Source organism: Python bivittatus, unplaced genomic scaffold (genome assembly GCF_059951505.1).
Source record: "Python bivittatus isolate LINGU-HERP-01145 unplaced genomic scaffold, Pbiv_v1 ctg000560_np1212, whole genome shotgun sequence".
NCBI classification, from domain to species: Eukaryota; Metazoa; Chordata; class Lepidosauria; order Squamata; family Pythonidae; genus Python; species Python bivittatus.
In genome coordinates, this window is record NW_028277083.1 from 4,110,979 (window position 1) to 4,129,046 (window position 18,068).

Sequence of the window (18,068 nt, forward strand, 5' to 3'; positions counted from 1 at the left end):
GTCTTTCAGACTCTGGCGAAGCTCATAAGTGAGTTCTGTCTGCCAGAAGTCCCAAAATGGAATGTCTTGGCCGGAGTAGAACAGACAGTCTTCTAATGGTGGGTTATGCTAATGGATAGAGGCACTGCCCCTTTAAGAGTTCTGTACAGGCAGACATCAGATGGTTTTCTTGACTGCTGCATCTCTGGACAGCCACTGGATGGCAGCAGAGATTTTGTGTGTTCTGGGTATCTGCTGCCATCTAGTGTTCATCTGGCTGGTTGCAGCCCAGATATGACAGCTCTACTGAAAAACCCTCTGAGGTAGGCTAAGCTAAGAATGATCACCCGGAAGGTGTCTTCATCTGACCCTCTAATCATGACCAGGCATTCCTGTAACGTTCCTTTCCAGAGCTATACCCGATATTGTTTTCAATTTATCACATGAATGACCCAAAGGTGGAAATCCTGCATGTGAGCTGGCCGCATTTGCAAGAGAGAACCACCCTTTTTTTTTTTTTAATAGCCCACCTTCCCTTATGTACACAGCAGCGTACTCTTGTTCCTTAACAAGGGAGGGGTGTGTTTTTTTTAATAAAGCATCCATCTTTGGTTACCGGCATGCAATTATTATTTCCCAAACCTAGTTAAAATGTCCTGATTTGATTTCCACACCCCACAGCAGGCAGCTGGTTCCAGACAAAGACCATTCTGAGCTGAATGCAGAGACCATTAGGGGAAAAGCAAGACTCGTGGCAAAGTTGAAAGCTCCAGGGCTTCCCAGTCAGGTGTGATGGAAACCCACCAACCCAATACTGTACCCTTAAAGTCCATTCATTTGACCAGTAGTTGCAACAAACACAGGTTGGTCCAGAGGGCCAACCAAGATATCTGTAACCAATGAACTTCTTTGCAGGAGCAGGTCCAGAATGACCATTTGAGGTCAGTGCAAGCTTTGTGTTAAAGGACTGTGTGACACAGACTGAATTCGTCGCTGTAAAACAAAGCGGAGGTGGGCTTGGCTTGTTCCAAACCCCAGTACCTGGTAGTTGCTAGAAGATCAGTGTTTCTGTCCTCTTGAAAAATGCTTTGCAATTGATGCTGGGGCACTTAGTGGAAAACCTCTGGATCTCAGAAGACCATGGCACTGTGTCCCCCTCCCCACACACACCCCTATTGACCAATTGCAACTCCAGGCAACATTTTGAACTTCCCAGGTGTGGCAACTGCTGCTCCTACCAGCTTACTCTGTTACCCTTGCAACACGTTCAACAGTCGATGAGTACAGAAGGGCGCTTGTGACCAGTTTTTATGGAGAAGGAGAAGAACTATAGCTGATCTTCTTGGCAACCTCCAGATCGGACTTGGCTACCAGGAAACACAGTTTCTTTCCCCCAGATCGGATGAGGTCTACAGCGCTGAAAGAGAAGAAAAGCTAAAAAGGATGAGCGAAACATGAGCTCCTTTGGCCATACAGCACTTCTCCCCTGAGTTTTTCATCATTTATGATGGGTCGCTAAATGTAGGATGGGGCTCCACAAATTAAGTGCTCCAGAAATCTGCAAGTTCTCTCTGGAATATTAAGATCTGCGATCTGTCTGCACGCGCAGCCTTCCCTTGGGCGCGAACAAGACCTGAATTCTCCCTTGACCAAAACATGCGGCTTGAGCCGTAGCGCTGATCTTTTTGAAGTTTCTAGCCCATCTAATGCAAAAGTGTGCTTGAAAACATGGGCTAACAATTCACAAATAAAAATAAAGCTTCAAGGTTTAAGACGCAGAGCAACCTTTCCCCATGTATAAAAGTTTTTCCAGAGAGGTAGCTGTGTTAATCTTTCACGGCAAAACCACTAACAGATTAATTACTTTTCTGGATGGCAATCCACTTGCAATAATGCATTTGTTAATCTTTACATGGCCATGAGACTTTTTCCCCCCTCCCTTTGGTAGAGGGTCTAACCATTGTATCTTGAAAATTGAATTAAGCAACGTTTGGGTTTTCTGGGTACGGAGTTTGACTTCTTTTTACATATAGCCTAGGAAATAAGAAATTACCCCAAGACCCAAGATTTGCAAGAACGTTCAGTATTTCTACTGGAGAGAAAGGAAGGAAAAATCAATGCCCCGTAGCAAGCACAGGCCTTGGGATAGCACGCTCCCAAATTTGGTTGCCTCCAAAGAAGTCCAAACTATAATTCCCAAAGCCTCTGTCAAAAGCTGCCACAGAGAAGTCAATGTCACACACGGGCTTCTTTGTACTGAAAAATCCATCTGCCTTACTTTGCCCCTACCTCTGATAATCGGAGCCAATGAGGCTTGTGCCGTTGACGGCAAGGATGCGGTCCCCAATGGAGAGTCTGCCATCTGCGGCCGCTGGGCTGTCTTGGATCAAAGTCCGAATGTAGATCCCAGGAGAACTTAAAGGGGTATGCTGCAGAAGAGGTCAGGGAAGAGCAGAGGAATATAAATGAGTCCTGGTATACCAGGTGACCACAAGCGAAGTAGAGAAAAGCCTCAAGGGGTTGAGGTTGAGAAGCTGCAGATCCTCTGTGCTACCTTATTTCCATCCTTCCTTACGAAAACAGATGGTTTTTGAAGTCCTTCCTCAAACCAGCAATCTCCATGTGTGATGGATTGGAACTCTCACAGGAGGGAGAAAAAGTGGGGCTAGCAGTTGTACAACTTGATCCTCACATAAGAACATTGCAAGACTCTTGTGGTGCGAAGAGAAGGTTCAGAATATCTGTCCCCTATAGATAGCTTCTGAAGGAGCACTGTTAGCCCAGTGGTGATCAAAGAACCTGTAATCTTAGACAAAGCAGTGTTTCTCAACCTTGGCAACTTGAAGATGTGTGGCTTCAACTCCCAGAACTCCCCAGCCAGCCCTGCTGGCTGGGGAATTCTGGGAGTTGAAGTCCACACATCTTCAAGTTGCCAAGGTTGAGAAACACTGGGCTAGAGAGAACACTATTATGACAACTTGGCAGAGAGATGATGGGACTTTCTCAAAGATGTGGAAGGTGGCCAGCCTAAAGGAGACCATTTTGTTTTTCCTCTCAAAATGCCAGAACTTAAGTTTGGAAGGGTCAAATAGATGCCACTGTGAGGAGGCCCAAAATTAGGCTTCTCAGTGACTTTTGTTTCATTGGTGAGCTAGAATGTGGTAAAGCTCATAAGCTTCGCTTCTCACCAAGAAGGATCTAACAGACCCTGGAGGTTATCCATTAGCAAAAGGAAAACAGACAAGCCAGACTGGAGGTCTGTTAAATTTCTATCTCTGGCTCTGATTTAGAGAGATGCACATTTTTGCTGATGCTCTCTGGGAGAAGAGATCAGTATGCCTTGTTTATACCTGCTCCACCTTATTTATAGAGGACACCATGCAGTAACTGAAGATTCTTCCTGTCAACTTCCTTCAGGACCAGTTGATTATAACACCTAAGTTAAAGCAGTGGGACATACCCAACATGTGGCCCCAGGGCCAAAGGTGCCTCCTACCAAGCTTTGCGAGGGGACCCCAATCTTTTCCAAAACCATCACAGGAGGAAAGACATGGAAGGAAGCCTTTCATTATCCTTGGAACCCAGCTTGACTCCAAGGAAACTATATTTTTATAGGATTCATAACTCTGCTGAGTTATGCAAACCAAGGCAGAATCTAATTTGTGAAATTCATTGTCTTTCATTGATGTAATTCAAATGGAAGGATGTTTCTGTTAAATCAAATGTGGGCTTTGTCTTGGTCCCAGACATTTTGGGGAGCGTGGCCCCTGGAAGCCACTCAGAGACCATTGTGATCCTTGTTCTGAAAGAGGCCTTGCCCCTCTTAACCCAGAAAATCTACTTACCAAGCCATCAATCAGTCCCATTCCCAAGCCGATGGGCCCCTTTTCCAGCTCCACCACAAAGACGTAGCAGAAATCATCCGTGGCTGAGCTGCGACTCGAAGAAGCAGGCGTAGGAAAGTCATAGGGTGTGGGAGAAGATCCTGAAGCCAAGAAAAACAATTTGGCCAGATGGTACTTTTATGAACATCGCACACTCTTGGCAGTTCCTTCTCATCCCATAATCCAGCCTCCCCAACCTGGATCTAGCTGGATTTCTAACCTGCGCAATCACTGGGAATTTTGAGATTTGCTCCAATGCACCCACAGGGTTGGAGAGGGTTGTGTTCTATTCTTGCCTTTCATTTTCATTCCTCTTCCCTTTTTCTCCTAAGATGGGTAAGGCTGCTCCAGGCACGATTAGCACAGTGGGATACAGAGTACAAAGCCCCCACCCCTGCTTAAAATAGCCCAGAGCTAAAGCAGCATTAGCCCAGCAATTTTTATAAAAGCAGCAGCAGGTAATCATCATCGCTATAATAATGTCAGCGGTTTGGAAAAAGCATGCCTAAATAAAACCAGATTGGCTGCTCCCCCAAAGCATAAAATCTTTGCACATTGCTGGGAAACCGTTGAAAACCCTGGCACCCAGGTTCCTCCTGCCAGGTGGGAACAGGAGTCAAAGGACCATCTCTGGTTTGGGGGTCTTGAATGGACTCATTTGATTCTACCTTGGCTACTTGGAGATCACTCTTGTCAAAGCCCCCTGTGTTTGTGCTCACGGTGCTGGACATCAGCAGCCTTCTGAAAGCACAGGGTCCTGCAAGTTAAGTTTCCCACAATGCTCCAGTGGGATGCTACTTTGAGCACCCAGTGGCTTCAGCAGCTGCCCAGAGGGGCCCAACAATGCTGCTGTTCCTACCTCCCCAGCATGGATCGCCCAACTTGATCTGCCTGTGGGATGTATCATGCAGTTGACTTGCTTCGGGGCCATTTCAGCACAAGCGTGGGGTTTAGAGGAAACCCTCTGGATTCTGAATGGGGATGAACTTTCAAACAATCTAAAGTTGGAGTTCAGGCAGGCCCGGGTCAGCTGGAGCTCCACCATGGCCAGAGAAGGGTTGACCGGCTTCTCAACTTCAACCTCCTTTTTTTACAGAAACAAGAACTTTTCAGATGAAAACTTGGAGGAGTGTCCAAAGCCACCAAACCTGTCTCCAGCCTTGAGGCTGGATTCTGCTGCTCCAAATGAACTTGGCAAGAATCCTCTCCAGCTGCCTCCATCCTCCAAGGAGAAGGACCAGGATAATGCATTTGCATTCCTTGGCTCTAGCCTTGAAGGCTTGGGGAGAATTTGGTAACTTCAGTCACCTTCATCAGCAGCTCGTTTTTCACCAGGGTTGGAGCTAAATCAACCCTGAACCATACAAGGGATTGTACCTCCCTGGGTCTCCTTTTTTCCTTCCTGCCCACTGACATTTGCTTTGCAAACCGAGAGGTAAGCAGCGTCTTCCCCGTGGCAGTCAGAAAGCGTGGTAGAATGAGAAGGTAAGAAAATGAACTCTGTAGCTGTAGCTTGCAAGTAGGTGAAGAGCCACTAGAAAAAGCTACTGATCAATATGGAGAATCAATCTTGCAAGGCGATGGGCAGAAAACTGCCGAGAAAGGAGCACAAATTCACAAAGCCCCACCACTGGTTTGTCTCAGCTGGTACCCGGGTTGGCTTAAATCTTTCTCCTGGCTGAGTCCATGCATTGAGGCTAAACCCCAACTGAATGAATTACAGCTTCATGCAATGGATAAACTCAAGCACAGTATCCATCTAGAAGTCAAGAGTACAATTCCAGCCGTTTGCTTTTCTTGCCTCTGCAACAGTGCCATTCTGGGCAAGGATCCTGACCCCCGGAACTAAATCAAGGTTTCCTTTCAGCATTTTCCTCATTGTGAAGGTCAAACCATTCACCATCCAACCCTGATGAACAACCCTTCATACCTTCCTGGGTTGCAGCTTGGGTGCCGTTCAGTCCATTTCTCCGAGGGTCTGGGATGTCCTTCCTAGGAGCCGTTTCTGGGGGCGATTCAAGACCAGTGGAGTCAGAGATCAGGGGTGTATTGGGTGGGGTCAGCAAACAAGAGGAATCGATGGACATCGTGACGGCCTTGGTCCCGTTCTTTCCCTTAGTTCCCTCAAGATGTTGCTGTTGGAGAGTTTTCGGTAGCTGTGTCTCACAAGTCCCGTAATCTGGGATGGATCCGTTGGTACCAGAGACCAGGGAGATGTTCCCCTCCATCTTTGGATTCTCACAGCTCATCGTCCGCCTGCCATCCGTCCAGTCAAAGGCGCTCCCCACCGACCCAACTATTGTCTCGGACTCCCCTGGGGGTGTCATTTGGCAGCTGACCGTTTCAGTCTGTAAGAAAAAGGTATGAAAACAAAGAAAAATGACTCTTCCCCCATAAAAGGATTGTTTTATGGTTTTCTCCCTCGCCAAGACATTTCTATTGATGCCCCACATTATCCTTGGAACCCAGCTGGACTCCAAGGAAACTATACTTTTATAAGATTCATAACTCTGCTGAGTTATGCAGACCAAGGCAAAATCTAATTTGTGAAATACATCCAGATTGAAAAGTGGGGTTACCTTTGGGGGTTCTGCTTCCAGAGAGTCACTAGAGTGGGGGCTTTTGCTGCGTAGGCTCCACAGGAAATGGCGGATGTAGAGGAGATGCCGGTAGACGTTGTCATCAAGCTGATCAGTCTCCAGGTCCACCTTGAACCCTCCGGTGGGCAGCATGATAGGGGGATGGTTATCAAAAGACTCCATGATATCATCTGCAATGACACCCCCCATCCAACAATTTTATTTCAATCTATGCTTGAATCAGGTTTCCCTCCAAGGCCGACTAACATATCTGGACCCACCAGGTTGGGGAATGCTCTTCCATGACGCTGCAAGAAAGTGTCTACTATGTGCTCTTTCTCCACATTAGCTCTTCCACGATGGAAGAAAACCCATCAAATGCTATGATCAGTTTAAAAAAAAAAAAACTTTTTATGGATTTGACACAAAATTATCCCTGGATGGAAATAGTTATTACCAAGGTTCTCTTTGGAAGGGGAAGACATCTTTTCCATCACAGCAGTCTTCTGTCATCTTATCATTTTTACGCTTCCCCTGGCATGAGAACACCCTGGGAAATAGCTGACATTCACGCACTGAGACAATTAAGGGGAGAGTCAAGCGTTGTGATGAGCTCCCTTGCACAAAAACCGGCAAAGAGTGGCACACTTCACACAAGATTCGTCAAAATACCTGAGGAATCATTAATTCTAAGACCCCAGAAGGCTTATCTGAATCCTGTGCTGCTAAATAAATTAAATACCAAATAAATAACGATCTAATAATGCATTTCTGAAATAAATAAAAGGTAAATAACCTTTGCTTACAAAGGAGGGGAACATTTTCCCAGAACAAAGAACACAGAAACGTTAGATCTTTCCCGAGGTCCCAACTGAATCCTGCAGACCTTTATCCACAGTATGGAAAAATTAAGGCCCATTTTTGGATTCTGAGAATGGCAAAGGACAGCACGTCAACCCTTGTTTGTTAGGCATGGGAGGGTTGGAAGGGGGTTAAAGGGCAAAGTGTTTGATTTGTGCCATCCTGAAGGGGAAAAATCAATCCTGGTTCAAGGAACATATGCTTTTTTTGAGGGGGTTGCCAAACTGAGGCTGGAGTGGGCCATGTGCATTGCTCCTACATTGTGTGGGGTACAACATCCATCAACTCAACACCCCATCAAGCTTTGCACTCCATGTCAAGTCCAAAAGTGGGCAGTGCCAAAGATCCAGTTTGGGAGGGAGGTTTGGGGCCTATAAACATCTGCCAGGCTGAGTGGCACCCATTTGGCCTCAATGTCTCACAAATGTAGAAAAGATCCAGCTGTTTTCCCCCACATCCTCAATAAAGGAATGCTGGGGCATTGCGGATGATCCCCAGGGTGCCCCTTTGAGGGCCATGTTATTTCGCTAACTAAGACTTCAGCTTCTCTTGGTAGCCAACAGGTTTGGGAGAACATGTTAATGGATCTCTGCTGAAATTTCTCCACGGTTCTAGCCTGAATTTTTCCAGGTCAACCAGCCCAGTCACATCATCTCAAGTCTCACCTGTCCTCACAGCTGCAAGAGCATCATTGTTGCTGGGTTGCCAAGCAGGAATGCACCCCATGGCAGATGAAGCCTGGTACTGGGTCAGGACGTGATTGAGCTGTGCTGCGTTCAAGGCAGGAAACTCACTTCTCAAGACTGGCCAGGTCATCTGAGCAAAGTAAGGAAGCGTCAGGTAAATTCTGTTTTTTCAACTCTGCTTATTTCTAAGTTTTGTCAGTTGTGCTCATCTCATGCATGATAACATGCAGGTTTTGAAAAACTCCCCAGAAAGAGCCCCACTGCAAGCCAGAGCAAACACAGTAATTGAATATATTCTTTAAGAAAAATATCGCAGCAGAAGAAAACAAGCACCATTTATAAATGCAGAAATTTATAACCCTGTAAGGTGTTATAAATAGTGGGAACTTTTTTTCCCATTTACAAGGTGGTGACACATATTTCTAGCAGCCTGGCTGCGCATGGAAAACCCACATTTTGGCCTTCGCTGACGACAGATCAAGCATGGCTGGGTGCTGCTGAAAAATCAGTTTAGAAGACTCTGGTTGTGACAAAGCTTCCTGGAGTTCAAAATGCAAGTTAGGCCGGAGGAGCTGTCTGGGGTCCCAAAAATGCCAGGACAGAGTGGCATTTTTGGGCCTTCCCCTTTGGTTGTGTTGCACTGCATTGTGGGACAGCACCGAAAGGTCTATCCATGACCCATCTTGATAAGAGGGTGAATGGCCTCAATGGAAGAGTGCCTGAAGCCAATGTTGTCTTATGTCAAACCAGCTGGTCTAGGAAGATGGGCATGCCAAACCTTCCCCATCCTAGAACTTCTGGATGTCTGTGGCAGCCCTTCACTATTTTAAGCAGCCAGCCACACCTGGTTGTGAGCTGACCCATGTTTCTGACTGTGTGGCCTTCAAAACGTCAGCCATGCAGTGCTCACTCCTCTGCAGACTCACCTGCAGCAGCTGAGAATTTGGCATAGCTAACAAGCTTGCAATGCTGGAGAGCTTGCTGAAGAACTGGTCTGCCAATGGCCCAAAGCCCACACTCTGGGCCCATTCCAGGAGAAGACGCAGGGTGGTCCGGATCCTGACACCTTTTGACCAGTGGAAACAGCCCAGAGAAGAACCTGGACATGAGAACAAGAACAGGGATGGATCTACCACATCTGGCCAATATATTTTTTAGAGTTCCTCAAGCTTCGCAAAAGCAAAAGACAGATACTGCCATCTTTGCGTTGTAGGCTCACTGGGGGAAAGAGCAAAGTGCCCCATGGTTTTATGAGTTCCCCAAGCAAGGATGAGCCAACTGTTCCTGCCTTTGTGGAAAGCAACTCACCTTTTTCCATGAGCTGGTTGAAGAGGAGGGTGTTGGAGAAGAAGAAGAGGTAGGCAAACATCTGGGAGGTGACTTCAGGGTGGACATTGTACTGACGGAGGAGGTCCAGGGCAGCTTGGTAAATCAGCACCACTTTGCGGATTTCTTCAGGCACCAGGGGTGAGGAGAGCCAACTGTCCCGGCCTTCACTTTGGAAGGGGTCACACTCCAACAAAGGAGGCAAAGCCACATACAGAGACTGAGAGAGGGTAGGAGAGAAAGAAGAAAACCAGCATTTCTTTATGGTTTCTGGTTATTATCTTCTGCTCCACCCTCCTTGCACCTCATGTAGGCCACTGTATCTTGCAGAGAACATCTGCTTCCACCTTCACAAAGAAATTACTGAGGGTTAGGCTGGGGGAAAGAATCTTGCCCCAATGTGTGACCAGCACAGCTTTGCCATCCTGGGGAACTCCTCGTGATACCTGTAGGCTACAATCTGGCTGAAGTAAAGCCAGGCTTTGAGCTGGAAAAAGCTATTCAAGATCTTTTTCTCTGGTTGGAGCCACTGGTTGTGTGCTTAAAGGACAATCATAAGCTGTACCATGCACTAAATGTCTCTGTTCATTTATTTTACTAAAATGTTTCTAGCCCATGCATTATCCTAAGGACCTCAGGGCAGGCTTGGATCCATAAAAGACACCGGAAAACCCTAGGGTAAAAGAAAACTAAGATTGTTTAAAAGAGTAACGCACTGTAACCATCCCATCGTAACAGAGAGGCACAGATTTTTTACAAGGGGCAACAGATCGTGGCTAGGCTGACTGGTAAATCTGCAAATGCAAGCAGGGTTGCCTTCCAGGAGCCATAGCAGAAACGTCTCTCTCTCGCATCCTCTTCCTTGCAGGTCTTAAATGTTCAGGCAGGTACATACAAACCCTTGTTGGGTAGCCTGTGATCCTCCAGATATTGTTGAACTATAGCTTCCAGCACCCCACCACTGGCTCTGCTGGCTGTGGCTGATGTAAACCATGGTGCAGGAACATCTGGAGAACCATCAGTGGTGATGGCTCACTTCTGCAGTGTGGAAGTGAATTAGATCCCATGTCTTTGCATAAATGATATGGACTGAAAAACTAAGAAATCTTGCAGGTAGTACCACCTAGCTGATCTTGACTATTCTTAGAAAGGTTAAGTAGGGCTGGACATGGGTTGTAGACCGCCAAGAGCTTTCAGTACTGTAGATTAAACAAGGAAACTGAAGCCACATTCCAGTAGGACACAACAGCAAAACATTTCCATGTTGTTCCTCACTGGTCCAGCTTGGAGGGAACTGCCCAACTGGAGAATACGGGAGAGGCTGTTGGAAAACTGACTTATTCTATGCCACAAGGAAAGGAGGGAGATGGAAAGACCAAGAACATGTGAAAGGAGAAAAATCTGGGCAGCTTTCCAAGTTGGGGGAGGCTCAAGACTCACCCCATGCCAGAAGTCAATCCCTGAAACTGTATAGTTCATCCTTGGGGCAGGACATCACCCCGTCCTTCAGACAGAAGTCTCCTTTCTTCCCCCTTGCACACTGCCTGTTCTGTTTAAATTTCTTCCCCCTCTTGTTCAAATGGCAACCAGAGATCCCTTCTCCTTGGGGGCCGGAGTGGATTTCAGAGCACATTTTTCTGGACGGGAACGCCATCTAACCAGAGTTTTTGCCGCACAGCAGAAATGTAAGCGAGAGGAAGAGAGGGGATGAGAAAGGCTTCTCCCCAAGGAATTCACAACCCAGATGTTTGATGGGGCAGAGACAGCAGAAGAGAGAAGCAATTCTGCTGCATAAAAAAACCCGAATATATTTCCCCTCTTCCAGAAACAAAGAAACAAGATCAGGAGGCAGTTAGAGACCTGTGGGGCTGACCTTGCGCCTAGGCAAGACCCAGATGTGATACTGAGAGCTCCACAGCAGGGAACACAGGAGGAGCATCTCCCCAGCGTTCACCTTCCCATCTACCTGAGCTGCGCTCCCAACCCAATTCAACGCCTCCTGCTTCTGACTCTGCTCGAAAGCATCTGTGTTTTGCTTTTTCTCCAGCCCAAGATGCAATGGAGAGGTCAGGCATAGCTGTTTAGCCCTCATTTGGGGATTTCAACCCCACTCATGAACATCTTTGCAGGCCTCTCCCACCCTTTCCTCCAGCAGTGTGGGATGATATTCTACCAGCCCCACTAGGTAGACCAAACCAGGAAACCATCTCCATAGAAAGACTGAAACTACATCTATTGAAACTGGCTAGAATAACAGAATCTCGCAAGCCTGATGGTGCTGAACCTTCTTCTCCTTCTTACACTCCAGTGAATCAGGGAGGTGTCTACCTGAGAGACTTCCAAATCTTATATCTCAATGTTCTGGGCTTAAAAAGTGTTTCAGCCCCTTTTGCCTAGGATACGGTGCCTGCATCAAGGTCATCTTCCTTACTTCTCTACATATTCCTAGATCTTTACCCTCCCTTCCTTTTATCTACACAACGGTCCTGCAGTGTCCACAGGCCTGACCAAAAGCTTGGTGGCCAAACAAGCATCTCAAACCGGGTCTCTTTGCTCCTGACTCAGCACGCCGATCCCGATCCCAGAAAAGCTTCAAGAGGAGGTGGCACGCGACCGAATCGGGTTCTTCGAGGAATTTTATTGGCTGAATTGATAGCTTCCGCACTTGCCAGCCCAGTGTTCTTACCCTAATGAAACTCCTCTCTCCGAAACGGTGCTTGTAGACTATAAGGCAGCGGCTGGCTTGCCCCTTCGCAGAAAAATTGGCTGTAGAATGCTTGCTCTTTGTTTTTTGTGGTTCATTGTGGTTAGTTAGGACGGCATGGCTAGTTCAGCTGGGGGGAGCACTGCAGGGGGAGCACAGCCACGCGGGCAGTGGCGCTTTCACCCTTTCACTTTCACGCTTCTCTGGGCACAGGGCAGCCGTCCGTGCAACCCAACTGTCATCGGTGGACCGAGAAGTTCTCCTCCTCCTCTCTTCTCCAGCTGCGCTATCCATGCCGATCTAGTCTATACGTTCCCCAAAACGAGCTGGTTTTTGGAATGAGCTGGAGATTGTTTTCCCAGACCCTCCCCAGTTCCCCGTGCCCAGCAAACTCTTAGCATCCTTTCCCTGACATGCTAGCTTGCAACATGCAGAGAACTAGAGCCTGCAGACCTATCGTTCCCGGTCTTCGCCAGCTGCAGAGTATTGTCTTTTAAGTCCATAGAGTGTAATTTTTTAAAATCTTGTTTTAAACAGAGATGGCACTTCGTAAACTCTTGCTTTGAGTTATTTTTGTTAGCTGCTTGGGGTGCTCTTTAAAAGGAAACGTCGATTAAAAACATTTTAACCACTAAGCCCAGTTCTCCAATCGCTGGATTAAACACTGCTGAATTTGAGTGAAATGAGGCTTGGATTTTGTTCCTCCTTCCAGCCAGCCATCTGGGCGGCTTACCATCTTCTGCCAGGCCTACTTCACAAGGTTGATGTGCAGATGAAAAGAGGAGGGGAGCAACTGCAAGAAGCAAAAGGCTGGAAATGTAGCGAGATGCACTAGAATCAACTTTTGAAGTGGAACGAGGCGAGAGAGTCCTCAAGTCGCAAAGAGAAGAAAAGATACAACTGGGAAATGCCCCCAAAATAGACAAATTTAATTATCTTGGGGAGATCAAAAATGAACTCCCTGTTGGTTAAAGCCCTTATCCATGGGCCCGGTTGGTGGTGGTGGTGGTGGGGTTAAACCATTTCTTTTCCGCTTCTGCTCAAGCTAGTGAAAAATCAAGGCTAAGCTGGGTTCTCCACTCGCAACAGAGGTGACTGTGGTCTCTTCAGACCAAACAAGAGAATCACCGTTTTCCAAAACTCCTCTAGATTGCGGGCATTCCTCTACTCACTTGCAGGGAGAAAGCTAGCATCAAACGTGGGCAGTTTTCTCCTTGCAATACACACTGTTCTGTTTTAGCCAACTATTTAGCTGGGGAGGAGGATCCAGTGGCCAAACCTCAGCCAAACCCCCACTCCCCTTGCTCCCTGGAGCCAGCTTGGGTTGACGTACCTTGGAGATGTAGTAAACGCACTGCTGAAAGGTGTACATGATAACTTCCTCCAGAACCGTCATGGCTTCCTCGCTGGCTGTGATGGTCAAGGAGAAGAGAGATTCCTTGGAACCTGGAGGGAGAGGAAAGACGCAACCCGTACATGGAGGTTTAGGTAGACACTTGCTTCGGGATCAGTCCAGCTCAACCCGCAGCCCCGCTTTTAGAAAACAAGTTTTCTTCCTTCTGGGATGCTAGCTTTCTACTTTGAGGAGGGAGGGAAATAAGAAAGGGGGAAAAGATGCTGGGAAATATAGTACAGGAATACCCAGAAGGCCACAGGTTCCCCACCTCTGCTCTAGAGAGGGTATCTCAACCTTGGCCACTTTGAGAGGGGTGGACTTCAACTCCCAGAATTCCCCAGCCAGCATGTGTGGACTTCAGTTCCCAGAATTGATCTGAACAGGTGACCAAAGAACAGGTGATCAAAGAACCTGTAATGTTAGACAAAGCAGTGTTTCTCAACTTTGGCCACTTTAAGAGGGGTGGACTTCAACTCCCAGAATTCCCCAGCCAACATGGCTGGCTGGGGAATTCTGGGAGTTGCAGTCCACCCCTCTTAAAGTGGCCAAGGTTGAGATACACTGTTCTAGACCAACATTATCCCTGATATGTTACTTCCATATGCATGAAGCATGGTTCAACTGGGTCAGTTCTCCTTGGTGGTTTCAAGCAGGACAGCCAGGACCAAGACTCGAGCCCATGTTATGATCATGATCTATTATTATTACTGTTGTTGATGATGATATTTCACTTACAAACTAAATTTGTTGCCTGTTATTGTTATCTCACTTCCCCTAACTTTTCTAAGTGCTCTGCAGAGATTCAAGAACAAGCCAAACTCACAATATAAATGGAAACTAAAGAAGAAAACAAGCCAGTTCAGATATGAATGCTCAGAGTCAGATTTCCTCAGCTGGATTCTTCAATCTGGGACTTAAAGACAGGCAAGTCCCAGACTGAAGGATCCACTTGAGGAATCCTTAAGTGCTTCCACATAGCTCCAAAGATTTTATTCCTTTGGGAAAGTCAAGAAGGAGACCTGGGTCCTACATTTCCTGGAGTTTATCACCTCCTCCTTCCACCGTCCTCAGCACACTCCCTCTTTCACTCTGCCAGGACCTTCCTCTTTTGCTAGAGGATCTGAACTTTGGTTGGAAACCATAGCGGAGCTTGAATTTTCCTGCCTGACCTTCTTTGGTGTACTATCAGCATGGGAACTGAGATAGGACAAAAACATGGAAGGCATCCAGAACATGGTTTGCTTGCTCTACTTTTCCCATTGGGATGAAGCTGGGCATGGAGGAGGAGAAGCAGAAAGATAACACAAGGTCACACAGCTGAGGAATTAGACAGTTTTCATCCAATTTGAGTTTGCTTTCCTCGCACTGGGAATTGTTTCTGTTAATCTGAGGGGGGATTTCTCTTTGCTGGGCAAAAAGATGCCTGTGTTTTCCTTCTATGACCTTTCATGGTCCAGCTGGTGGCCCATAAAAGAGTTGTTTGCACAGCAAAGAGAGGGAACTAGTGACCCTCCAAAATGTTGAGCTCTTTGCTTCCTTAAATCCCAATTTAACCACAACAGATCTCCAGGTGGGGTGCAGTGAATAAAACCAAGGGGCAAAGCAGCTCAAATATCACTCACCATGGGCCTCGTTGGCTGAGGATGGAGGGAAGGGTAGTTCAGGAATATTTGGAGGGCCACCAGTTTCCCCAACCCCCAGAAATGGCACTGGATTAAAGTCAGGTTCCACCTGACGTTCTAGTTCTATCCAAATTTCAAGGAAGCAATTATTGACACCTCAGATCTATTAATGGACATCCCACCATTTACCTTTGATGTCCAGCTCCTCTTCCATGTTCTGGATGTAAACGGGGGATTTCTGCTGAATGAAATACAGGATTTCGATGGAGTTGGACATCCAGAATAGCACATGCTGAAGGTCGGGCAGAAGGTCTGTGATGGTAAACCGGGAAAGCGACACTGGATCCTGGCTGACAAAACACACCAAGAATTAAAAGGCATTCCAAGGAGTCTAACCTGGCTATGAGAGCTCTCCTGGACCTGCCTTCCAGATGGGCTGGGAGAACAGCTCCCAGCATTCTCACTTGGTCCTATTTTGGGAGTTGTGTTCCTAGCACATCTGGAAGGCAGTGGGTTGGGAAGGGTGAGAACTGCCTCTCCCTACTTCAATCCCCAGTGGGATTTTTGCCTCTATGCCTGCTTGCAGCCAAGGACAACCCTGATGGAAATGAACTGAGTCTTGCAATTAATGGATTGACCATCCCAGCTTCTCATGCAAAACTGCAAGTCTATTTATGGATCTCACTTGCACATAGGCTGCCCTCTCCTGATCCAGATAAAGTAAGATCTGTGCAGCTGCATAGCCTGCAGGACCAGCTCACCTCCTCCCAATGTGTCCAGGATGAAGAGGGCTTAATCTGACAGAGTGGATCATCTCTCTGCAATCCAGAGAGCAAAGATGGGGAATAGAAGACTGGGGATTCAAAGGGCCTGTGTGCTGGGGGGCACATTCCCCAAAGGAGCTGGAGCCTGGAGCAAGAGGAGATCAGGGAGGACACATCCAAGGCTTTTGAGGAGCACCGATTGTGCACCCCTGATATAAATATGGAGCATCCACCTACTGATCTGCCTTGGACAATCTGTCCCCTTGGACAGACCATGGCTTACAAGCAACATTCAACTTTGCAAAGTCAGAAAACTAGGAGGAACAGATCGAAAAGTTCTAGCCTGACTTCTTTTAAATCACACATTCTTCTCTGGGCTTCTAAAAGCATTAGCAAAGGGGGACTGTTGCTAAAACTTGGATGAATGTTTCCTTCTGCCCTTTCAAGCACTCTCAGAGCAAAGATTATTCTTCTCGGCTACGTGGGCAATTTAACCAGGAGATGCTGCAGACTAAACTGAGGGCCTTCCGAACGAAAAGTACACGCACAGCCGTGAAGCGACAGGTCTTTCTCGATTATCAACCTCAACAAACTCCATTCCTCTTGACTTACTCTCCTAAACTGCAAAATTGAAGACGATTTCTAGTCTTCCCAGGCCATCAGCTTCTGGCTGTTGGACTGGCCAGAAGGAACCGTTGTTCTGTTGATGACTTTGTGCTGAGCCAACCAGTTTGGGCAACAGATCCCACCCTATTTGGTGCCTGCAGACAGATGTGTTGTTCTCACAGCTGTCCAAACTATTGCAGAGATCACATTGCAATTTCTGCACTGGGAGTTATACAAACCAAGCCCACTTTCCATTTGTAGGGTCCTGCATCGCCTGCCTGTTCAAATGCAGCTTGAACTGGGTCATTTTGCTGCCAGATTCCTGGGACTGAAAAGGGTTTCAAAAGGCCACCCAAGCTGTCTCCTTCTATGGGGAGCCAAATTACAATCTTTCCACTTCACTTTTGGCCTATTTTTCAGCTTATCAGTCTTCCAACAGTTTCTGCTCTCCCTGTTGGCCTGAGCAGAACATAATGCGCTGGTTGTATTTATTTCTCTCCTCAAATGACTTCATTGGTAGACCATGCTTCCTAACAGCACGAGACAATTGTCCTGGGATGACACAGATCTCTCCCCAACCACCACCCTGGGAAGTATGTTGGGTTGTGGGTTAAGGACAAACACAAAGCCAACCCAGCGAGTTCTGTCATCCAACAGCCACTTGAGCAATCAATCGAACATAGCTCTCACACTGGGCCCGTGGTGCAATTCCACCAGGAAGAAGAAGAGGAAGAGGAAGAGGAAGAGGAAGAGGAAGAGGAAGAGGAAGAGGAAGAGGAAGAGGAAGAGGAAGAGGAAGAGGAAGAGGAAGAAGAAAAATAGGGGCAGAAATGAACCCAAATATTGGAGCATGCTTCTTCTGAGATCCATCCCAGTTTGAACTTAAGGGGAATCTGCTTCTGGAAGGACCTACGTAAGACTGTGTTCCAAATATCATCTGGTTTTTTAATGGAAGGAAGTAAGCCAAGAGCAGAAGAACGTTGGGTGGCAAACAGCTGCAAAGAGAGGCCAGCCTAGCTCTTTCTCTAGGCTTCCAACTCCTGTTTGCAAGGGGAGACATGCCCTAGAGCTCAACGTCAGTCGCCCTTGTGCACCTCCAAAGGAGCTGGAATTACCTCTCCCCAAATGCTCAGCCAGCACAGGAGAAGTCCGTTCCATTCCTTGGTCATCAGCTTGACCACCAAGAAGCATGTGTGGGATTGGATGCTGGGAGAGAGCATTTCTTCCGATTAGACAGCTCATCCATCGCCCTGATAGGCAAGGAGAGTTAAAAGAAACCTCAGCTGGAAATTAGGATGACCGGTGAGCGGAAGTAAAGCGGGGATTTGTTTTCTGCAGAGAACTCTGCAGAACAGGTGGGCCTCTACTTTTCAAGGGTCCTACCCTGTCTGCTAGAGTGGTGAACGCACAGGGGAGAAAGAAAATAGGGAAATTCTTGGGGGAGCCCGTACAGTCCTTCACATCTCTACTAAAACAACACAATAGGTTAGACCAATGAACTTCAAGGCCGGGTGGGGGTTGAATCTGGGTCTCCCCCACCAAAATGTTCCCCTTATCCCTACACAGCACTGATGCTTCCTCTTCTTTGCTGGCTCAGATTTATCCCTTTTTAAAATACGAGCTCTTTTCTCATGCCTGCTGTGTTCTATCACTGCTCCCCT

The 18,068-nt window shown here is 47.2% G+C and overlaps 1 protein-coding gene across 4 annotated transcripts in view; it reads right to left on the minus strand.

Annotated features, from left to right (window-relative positions):
• Nucleotides 1-352: 352 nt before the first annotated feature.
• RADIL (Rap associating with DIL domain) overlaps nt 353-18,068 on the minus strand; it is a 40,963-nt gene continuing 23,247 nt past the window's right edge. For all 4 annotated transcript variants that reach the window (XM_088148000.1, XM_088147999.1, XM_025173361.2 and 1 more), the window contains 10 exons: nt 15,227-15,387; nt 13,353-13,465; nt 9,298-9,535; nt 8,916-9,088; nt 7,969-8,119; nt 6,443-6,633; nt 5,794-6,211; nt 3,825-3,964; nt 2,269-2,408; nt 353-1,396 (listed from right to left, as the gene is read on the minus strand). In XM_088148000.1, coding sequence (XP_088004126.1) covers nt 1,288-1,396; nt 2,269-2,408; nt 3,825-3,964; nt 5,794-6,211; nt 6,443-6,633; nt 7,969-8,119; nt 8,916-9,088; nt 9,298-9,535; nt 13,353-13,465; nt 15,227-15,387 — 1,834 coding nt within the window. In that variant the 3' untranslated portion in view covers nt 353-1,287. The remainder of the gene's footprint in view (nt 1,397-2,268; nt 2,409-3,824; nt 3,965-5,793; nt 6,212-6,442; nt 6,634-7,968; nt 8,120-8,915; nt 9,089-9,297; nt 9,536-13,352; nt 13,466-15,226; nt 15,388-18,068) is intronic.